The sequence below is a fragment of the Photinus pyralis genome, unplaced genomic scaffold, assembly GCF_008802855.1.
Source record: "Photinus pyralis isolate 1611_PpyrPB1 unplaced genomic scaffold, Ppyr1.3 Ppyr1.4_LG10, whole genome shotgun sequence".
NCBI classification, from domain to species: Eukaryota; Metazoa; Arthropoda; class Insecta; order Coleoptera; family Lampyridae; genus Photinus; species Photinus pyralis.
Window position 1 is genome coordinate 6190041 of NW_022170250.1, and position 9058 is coordinate 6199098.

At 37.5% G+C, this 9058-nt stretch overlaps 2 protein-coding genes across 2 annotated transcripts; one reads left to right on the plus strand and one right to left on the minus strand.

Annotated features, from left to right (window-relative positions):
• Positions 1-210: 210 nt before the first annotated feature.
• On the minus strand, positions 211-4250 carry LOC116162508 (putative fatty acyl-CoA reductase CG5065). The gene is made up of 6 exons (XM_031476138.1): positions 4045-4250; positions 3752-4000; positions 1314-1459; positions 967-1269; positions 675-917; positions 211-625 (listed from the first exon to the last, which is right to left on the minus strand). The coding sequence occupies exons 1-6, from the start codon at positions 4240-4242 to the stop codon at positions 280-282; spliced, it is 1485 nt and encodes a 494-aa protein (XP_031331998.1). The 5' UTR covers positions 4243-4250; the 3' UTR covers positions 211-279.
• Positions 4251-6304: 2054 nt separating this feature from the next.
• Positions 6305-9052, plus strand: LOC116161644. The gene is made up of 2 exons (XM_031475066.1): positions 6305-6630; positions 6697-9052. Exon 2 carries the CDS (start codon positions 6803-6805, stop codon positions 8849-8851), a length of 2049 nt encoding a protein of 682 aa, XP_031330926.1. The 5' UTR covers positions 6305-6630; positions 6697-6802; the 3' UTR covers positions 8852-9052.
• Positions 9053-9058: the final 6 nt, after the last annotated feature.

The following is a 9058-nucleotide window of genomic DNA, read 5'->3' on the forward strand; positions in this document are numbered from 1 at the left end:
AAATATAACTTCATATACCAACAAAAACAAACCTTGTCCTAGGGGAATTTTCGACAAAATCGAACACTATGGTAATCGACGCCGTATCGAACTACTACCGACCGGGTTGTATTGCATGTAGAAAGAGGCTTAAGCTAATTGTCAATTAGAAGATTTCCTGTATGTTTGATTAGTTGAATTGGATTTTTTTTCGGATACTGAAACGCTGAATCTGTTACATAAAATGAGCAGTTTATTTATTGGGGAAATGTACAGATGACTACTAACTAATTCCGAGTGCTACAGTATAATTGTGCCAAGCCTGTGCACTATGTACAAAGGTAACAGTACGTAAGCAGAGACGACGAAATACTGAAGGATCTTCAGAAGGCGAGATCTCGTCCTGGCTCTCCCCACCGTTGACAGGTCGTCCTTTAGAATATACAGTCGCACCCCTTTCGTAATCCTATCTGAGAACGTCTGCCAGTCAATCGAGTTGATATCGAAGCAGAAGACGTCCCGGTCCTCTTCCTCCAGTAAATTCCAGAGGTTCTGCGTGTTGTCATCTTTGAAGTACCACTCCTTGCAAGAGGCGAACTCGACGACCTTACAAAACTCCCTTATCTTCCTGTGCGTCTTTAGGGTACTGTAAATTGAGGCTTAGACTGACTGCGTAGTCAAGAGCGGTGACTTACATGTGTACTTTTCCTAGGAAGAAGCTCTTCAGGTTTACTATGTACATCAAGGGAAGGTAAAATAGCTCGACTAGGTCTAGCATCTTCTTGTTAGTGCCGTAGAGGACGTAGCGGTGGAATATCTTCCGATTCGATGGAAGGGCGGATTCGCTTCGCTCCAGTACGTCCTTCTGCAGGCCCCAGGTGATTGGATTTCGTGGACCGCTGACGAAGTTATAAATCGGAATCTTCGACATTCTCGACCTGAAAGGTGCCGACTGAGCGATCGGTGAAGTGATCTCGCGCGACTTACCACTCCCTTCCCACCGCCCAACCGGCCGCGATCGCTTGGTTCACGCAGAAATCGACGGGGACCAGATCGACCACGTGCTTCGGATCGCAGCACATCGTGTGCACGACGCCGACGTTGATCGTCGCGACGAGAAGCGACGTGAGATCGTAGGATGACGCCCAGCCCGTTGTCGGTTCGCGATACGGCGCGATCACTATGGACGGACGCACGATTACCATCGGCAAACCCGTACCCTTCTTCCTCACCAGATCTTCGGCGATGTTCTTCGTAAAACTGTACGTATTGGGCCATTTGCCTAGAATACTGAAAAAGAATTATGCACGCGCATTTACCGTCGCGCCTCTTACGTTGGAGTCATTTCGTTCAATTTCTCGTTGCTGATCGTGTTCGCCATGGTTATCAGGTCGGTGTAATTCTCCTCGGGTACGTAGAAGGCTTCGTCTGCTATGTCGCGTATGCATTGCGAATACGCTGTGGAGACGTGCACGAAAGACTGTAAAAAAAATTAAAATTCGAGGTGAATACCTCAACCACCCCAATTTTGCAAAGCCAAACCCACGTTTTTCTCTTCGCACAAAGGAACGAAACTTTTAGGTCCGAAGAGATCGTGACAACCGCGCTCGCTCTTGATATGACATGATATCGCCAGACATATTTTCGTTCAGGTTCGCTACGAAGCGGTACATGTGCAAATTTTCCTGTCTACCGAAATATAAATTCGAAAAACTACAAAAATGTTAAATGAGAATACCTGGAGAACGAAAATTTTCAAAAGACTTTTTAGTCGTTTTCCTTATTCGATGCCTAGGCAAAAGGTTAGGGTGTCAAACAGTATCCCCAGGTCAGGTAAGACCAAGCGGTAGGTTCGGTATCATTTTTTATTTCCAAAAACTACGCAATGCGCAAGGCAAAGTTGATCCATGCGGAGAGGGGCAGAGGGGGGGGGGGGGTATTATACTCATAAAAATAAAAGCCTTATTTTTACGGTTTTTAAATAGTAAGCCATGGATTCATGTAGATACTGTTTTAGATATTGTACGGTCATTAAAAAAATTTGATGTACATGGTGGCCAACTAAGAATGCGAGGTACTGTATCTGAGAATCTATCCATCGTAGAGACTTGCGGTAAAAAAATTTATTACTAAAACAGCCAGGAACAAAACCCGGAAAATATTTTTAAGTTTCTGAAATGACCGCTAGGGGGCGTAACTGCAATCTGGAATCTAAAAAAGTTATTTTTCTGTGAATTCCGCTATATTAACCTAACAAAAAAATGTCCGGTCTTTGAAGTTGACGATAATTTGAACAATTTTTTTTCCTTTTTTAAATCGATCTACCTTAGGGCCACAAATTATATAATAAAAATAATTCCGGAAAAATTAGCTTAAAAAAATAAAATTTTGAGGGTATAAAATTTTCTTTGGCCTAAATTTTAGGTTAGGAACAAGATATCGAGATGCGGTTTTCGCGAGCTTGTTTAGGCATCATTTAGCTACTTTTTCATGAAAAAAAATCAAACCAACGCATTTAATTTTTTTGAGAAAATTAACCATTTCTGTCGGAATGTCGAAAAAAGCCCTCAAGCGGCGATATGTGAAACTAACAAAACTTCAAATTAACACGAGTTTGTTAAAATCGGCTCAGTCGTTTCGAAGATACAGGGTGTTATTTACGGAAACCTTTGAATACCCCCCACCACTTCATTTTTAGAGATACAGGAAAAATTGTCAAACAAAAATTGTTCAGATTATCGTCAACTGCAAAGACCGGGCATTTTTTTGTTAGGTTAATATAGCGGAATTCACAGAAACATCACTTTTTTAGATTCTAGATATAGAAAGTACCGCAATCATCCGCCATTTTTGGGCAAATTTGCTGCCAACTTAAAAAAATTGACAAATAAAATCTGAATAGTTGTAATTTTTTATAACCTAACTTCATAGTACTGTCATGTTTTATAAAAATATATACAGATATCTCCAAACAGGTGGAACAATCCCTAACATTAAAATTACTAGAATCTGGTAACTTCCGCCATTTTTTGGGCAAAAATCATGCGTTCTCTCTCTAACACACGAGCCCAATGGATTGCGGTACTTTCTATATTTAGTGACTTTAGATTCCAGATTGCAGTTACGCCCCCTAGCGGCCATTGCAATAATTTAAAAATATTTTCCAGGTTTTTCTCGTGGCCGTTTTAGTAATAAATTTTTTTACCGCAAGCCTCTACGATGGACAGGTTCCGAGATACAGTACCGCGCATTCTTATTCGGCCACCCTGTATATAAAAATATTTGTAATGATAAATCAATTTAATCAAGAAAAAATGTATATACAGGATGTTGCATTTAAAAAATACCAACTTTGGTCAAATCTTAGAACAAGTGGCCCAAAAATTTTTTTTTACTTTACCACTAGCTTCTGTGTAAAAATATGTAAACTAATCAGTTTTTTACCAAACATGAGTAGCAAGACATGATAACATCTCAAAAAGTCAAACTTTTAGTTTTCACCCTGTATCAAAATCGGTTTCATTTCGTGGTTTCTTATTTTGCCGGTAGAGGTCACACATAGTATCATTTTTTTTAAATGTCCCCTCCTATTACATTTGCTATTGTTGCGCAGAACGATCCCGTTTACCTTTAGAAAAAGGCAAGTTCGTTAAGGGTAACCTTTAACTAGGCACTAGAAAATATGAAAACTCAAATTCGGGATCAACTTGCCTTGTTTGCTTGGGCAACATAATTCATTGGCTATTTCAGTAACTCACACTCAAATGCCTACCTTAAGATCTTCAATCTTCTTCGCGATCTCTATGAGACTATCTGTCCCACCGATGTTGATCAAAATGGCACGCCTGAGCTCCTCGGTAAACTTGACGGTCGCCCCGACATGAAAAATACAATTAACCTCTTTGACGATCTTCTCCTCGTCCACCTCGCTCAACCCCAGCCTCGGAAGCTCGAGATCGCCGGTGATGACCGCCAGCTTCTTCAAAACGCTCGGATTGCTCTGCTTCAAGCCGTTGTGGATCTGGGGAGATTACTTTGAACGCGACCGACGCGAGCACCGCTTACCGCATCGCTCAGGAACTCCTCGAGACGACTTTCGCTATCTTTGCGACGCTTCGAGCGGATCAGCAGATAAATTCGTCTAACGTCGGGGCACGAACGTAGCAGTTTCTCGACGAGGTAGCTGCCGACGAAGCCCGTCGCTCCGGTGATCAAAATCGTCTTGTCGGCGTAGTAGCTCTGTATGCTCGTGGAACGCTCCATTGTCGGCTGCCACTGAAAACAATTAAAAAAAATTATGCGGCTCGAAGGACCAATATCTTGAAACGCTCGCTTTACAAGTATGAATCGGTAACCTCATGTTTCCGGTAGTATTATCGAAACTTTGTTTAAATAACAGCATTCAAAATTTGCAAATGTGACCGTGAAACCAAAACTGTTTTACACAAGGTCTTGTTAGTAGTGTAACGGTAACCCTTAATTCGGATTTAGCTTTTATGATTGTTTATAGAGGTAGGTAAAGTTGGGATTGTTGAGATTTTAAGGATTTTAGGCATCAAACATCATAGAAAGTCTACAGGGTGGTATTTTCGTTTTTTGATATGTCAGTCATAAGTGGCCTAAAAATGGCTTTCGGAAATCGTTAACGCATGAGTTCATCTCTGGATCGTGAGAAATGAAACGTGGCATATTTGAACGTTGATTTATTACCCTAGCTTTCATTAATAATTTGTGGTGCAGAGACGAACCACTGATTAAAGTTGTCCGTTGTCGTTAATAAGGCGCCATTTTGTAGGCGTCAATTAATTAAGTACTAATAGAAAGGGGTTAGTCTGCGAAGTTTTTGCCCTTTTATATCTAAAATAAGCGTACCAAATTTGGTTCCAATCGATTCGGCCGTTTAGCCGGAAATGAGAGTACAGACGGACCGATAGACCGACAGACCGCCATCGTCGAGATTGTGTTTGATTCGGATTACTGGTGCTTCAAAACGTTTAAGTCGATGAGTCGCCAACTTGTCGTTTCGCGTTTGGGTAAACAATATACCCTAAGTTGTGTTTTTCCGCACACCTGTGGCCATTCGGTTATGGTCGGACTTTTTCGAGGCTGTGATTTTCTGCTATTTCGCAATTTTCAAGCTATGGAGTTAAAAATTTCAGGGTAGTCAGGTGTATGTTGATCTCTAGAAACTATTGTTCGTCAGTGTGAGCGAAAATTAAATTCGGCATATACAGGGTGTTTTCGAAAAAATGGGTTTTATTGATGTGAGGAGAAATGTTAACGGCGTAAATTAACTCTGGCAGGCGTTTGTCGTTTTTTACCTCAGCCTCTGAGTTTTTTACGGTTTTAGCGTGGGTACTTATGAATTCGTAAAAGCGAATACATAATTTGATGTTGGGAAATATGTTTTTATGTAATTTATTTTGTTAATTTCTGTATAAGTAAACATTACAAAAAATATGAAACATTCAATTCTGAGTGTGGTTGATCAAAATAATACGTACTTAATAAAGAAGAACCAAGTTCGTGCTCGATGTTGGCGCAATTAGGGTCGAGGCGGTTTAGGATATTTACTTTGATATACTTAAACTATGGGAGGCAATAAAGTGCTCATTTGAATACTTAATTAGCAAAGAAGTGAACAAAAAGTGTTATTCCAAATTTATACTTATTTTCGGTCAAGTCATAAAATGAAATAATAATCAAATAATCGACCCCATTGGCGCATTTCACCAGATGGCGTTACTTGGTATCGAACTCAAAATTGAACAAAAAATCACAAAAAGGTTCGATTAGATATTTTTGTTTTACTGTTGCAAGTTCAACAGCCACAAGTACCTAGTTCCAGTGCTTCCAGGAATACGAGTAACTCCCCTATAAGGGCTCTGCCGCTTAATAATTTAATAGCGAACAGTGCTCACCGTTAATTGAATACAAACACCCTAATAACACAAGATATTCCTGGAATGTACTACCAAAGTTCTATTAATATTTGAATGTCCTGGACATTCAAGGAACATTCGGTGAACGTAAAATTACATTATTCCAGGAATGTTACCGTAAGACATTCTAGGAACACACCCCGAATATCCCATATTCCTATTGTTGGTATTTTATTTGTTGACATAATAGGCAGTATCAAGTTCATGTCGCGTACTCTGCATTACTACCTAAAGTAAGTAGTTTCCAATTTAAAAGCTTTAATATGCTGAAATCTTGCAGTGTTTTTTGTGGGAGTAAGCGCCACCTGTTGACTGCTTCGCATGTGATTTGTCAGATTTGAGATTTGTGCATTGTGTGAGTGGGGTGGCAGGTGCATTCGCTATTCTTCTCTCGTGAGTGACGTGACCTCGAACTTCGAAGTCTGAACGTCAACATTCTCCGTATTGTATTCATGTGTTATTTAGTTGATTCGCGGAATAATATTGATATCCATCAATCAGAGCGCAACGGAACGGAATATTAATTGCCGTAGCGAAAACGCGTGTTGTGTTGGTTGTTGGTGGACCAGTATTCTTCTAACCCAAACCGTAAAGGGCGCGGCGCACCCACGCTTTTAATTTAACTTAACCTACAAATCGCCGTGTGCTTTGTGGTTGTTGGAGATCGCAGTTTTTGTTGTTTTTGACAAACATCTTTTCATTTAAATAGGTATGTATATAAGTATTATAAAATTCTTTTTCTATTTTTTTATTCGTTGTTTTCCGGTGCCTGCAGTAAAGGAAATAATAATATAGTCGATGAATAACATTAATTACTTAATCCAGATTATGAATTAGAATTTGTTTACTTATGCATATTATATTACTGCATAATAATAATTATGGATTCAGAAAAAAGAAAATTATTTAATAAACTTTATCAGCGATATAAACGATCTAAACAAGTTAAGAAAGTCGAGGAGGAGCCCTCCACATCTAAAGATTTTGATTATTGTATAAATAGTGAAAGTTCCACATCCCAAAAAGACATTTGTAATGTTTCAGAGGAAAGTACAGACTCCGAATTAGACTTTTGTGATATTGCTCAAATTCCAAGTAAAATTCAGGAAGAAAATTTTGTCGAGACTGAATTTTTAAATGATAAAATTGAGGATAAATCAGAGCAGACCGGACATGGGGTACACAAGTTTACTTTAATAGAACAGTTATCAGATTGGGCCATAATTCACAACATTGATCATTTTGCTTTATCTGATTTATTGCGAATTCTAAATCAAACGATTGACATTAATTTGCCCAAAGATCCAAGGACTATTTTAAAAACCCCACGAAATACTGGTTCTCTAATTGAAAAGGTAGAACCAGGTGTCTACTTTCATTTTGGGGTAGAAAATTGTCTCATAAATTTACTAAATCGTAGAGATGTTAATGACTCGGAGGATCGGAGTAATATTTTAGAAATTTGTGTAAATGTTGATGGTCTTCCATTATCAAAAAGCTCTGGAAGTCAGTTATGGCCTATAATGATCAATCTTTTTCAAAATAAAAATATTGTGGAGGTATGTGGATTATATCAAGGTAACAAAAAACCAGAAAATGCTAATGTTTTTATGTCCAAGTTTGTAAATGAAATCATCAGTTTGATGACTAATGGTTTCACTTATAAAAGCCAAATATTTTTTGTAAAAATTAAAGCCTTTATTTGTGATGTCCCTGCAAAAGCTTTTATAAAGTGTACCAGAGGTCATAGTGGTTATATGTCTTGTTCTAAATGTGATACTGAAGGTGTGTTTAAAAAGAATCGAATTTGTTTTCCTGCAATAGAAGGATTTCATCTTCGAACAGATGCAACTTTTAGACGCAAAGAACAAGATAGCCACCACACAGATACTTCTATTTTGGAATCTATACCTAACTTGAACATGATAACATGTTTTCCGCTAGACTACATGCATTTAGTATGTCTCGGCATTGTAAAAAAATTAATTAGCAATTTGTGGTTATCAGGAAAACCACCTTACCGTTTTTCAAGCCAGCAAATTTCTGAAGTTTCTCAAAAACATTTGTCATTACAAAATCAAGTACCCACTGAATTTTCCAGAAAACCGAGATTGCTTTCTGATATTAAACATTGGAAAGCAACGGAGCTTAGGATGTTTTTATTTTACACTGGACCAGTGATCTTAAAAGAGAGTGTCACTAATGAGATCTACCAAAATTTTATGTCATTGCATGTTGCAGTTACACTTTTTTCAAAATCTCAAAATATTGATTATGCTGCTGAATTGTCAAAATATTTTATTCAAACATTTTCACTGCTCTATGGAGAAGAAAATATATCACATAACGTGCATAACCTTTTGCATATTGTTGATGATGTTAAAATGTTTGGCAGCCTTGAAAATTTCAGCGCTTTTCCCTTTGAAAATAATATGTTATTTTTAAAAAAATTGGTGCGCAAAGGGGATCGACCCCTTCAACAAATTGTTAATAGAATTGTAGAGCGAAACAAATGTGTTTTGGGATCTGGAAATATTAGGGCAGAATATCCTGTATTAAAATATGAACATTCTAATGGGCCACTTATTGCTAGTGTTTTTGGTATGAAACAGTTTAAAAAAATATATATCAAAAATTTTTTATTAGCTTTAGATGATTCAAACAATTGCTGTTTCATGAATGATAACAGTGTAGTTATTATTAAAAATATTGTTTCTTTAAATAATGTAGTAACAGTAATTGGTCAGAAGTATTTAGTTTTAGAAAATTTGTATAACTTGCCTTGTGAATCCTCTAAATTAAACATTTTTGTTGTGAGCAAAGAAGGTCCCATTAAATCGTGGGAGTTACCTCAAGTTCTTCACAAGTTTTTTAAACTCACATTAAACAATAAGGTGGTTGTTTTTCCTTTATTACATACAACTGCTTAATTTGTTACAGATTTGTTTATCGCTGTTAATTTTTTTCCATTATGTAATTGTTATTTTCTTAAAAACGTAAAAACAATTTCTCTCTTTTTAAAAAATGTGTAGTGTCACAAATTTTGGACCTCGTTTTGGACGTAATAGATTTAATCTCGGATTTAATATATATTTTCTATGAGGATTAAATTAAAATATTTTTTTTATTAAATTCAC

Bases quoted from the DNA above. Each gene is read 5' to 3' on its own strand.
- LOC116161644 (XM_031475066.1), top strand. From the start codon at position 6,803: ATGGATTCAGAAAAAAGAAAATTATTTAATAAACTTTATCAGCGATAT.
- LOC116162508 (XM_031476138.1), bottom strand. From the start codon at position 4,242: ATGGAGCGTTCCACGAGCATACAGAGCTACTACGCCGACAAGACGATT. The intron at 4,001-4,044 runs GTAAGCGGTGCT...TAATCTCCCCAG, and splicing joins AGGAGTTCCTGAGCGATGCG to ATCCACAACGGCTTGAAGCA. The intron at 1,270-1,313 runs GTAAGAGGCGCG...ATTCTTTTTCAG, and splicing joins TTGAACGAAATGACTCCAAC to TATTCTAGGCAAATGGCCCA.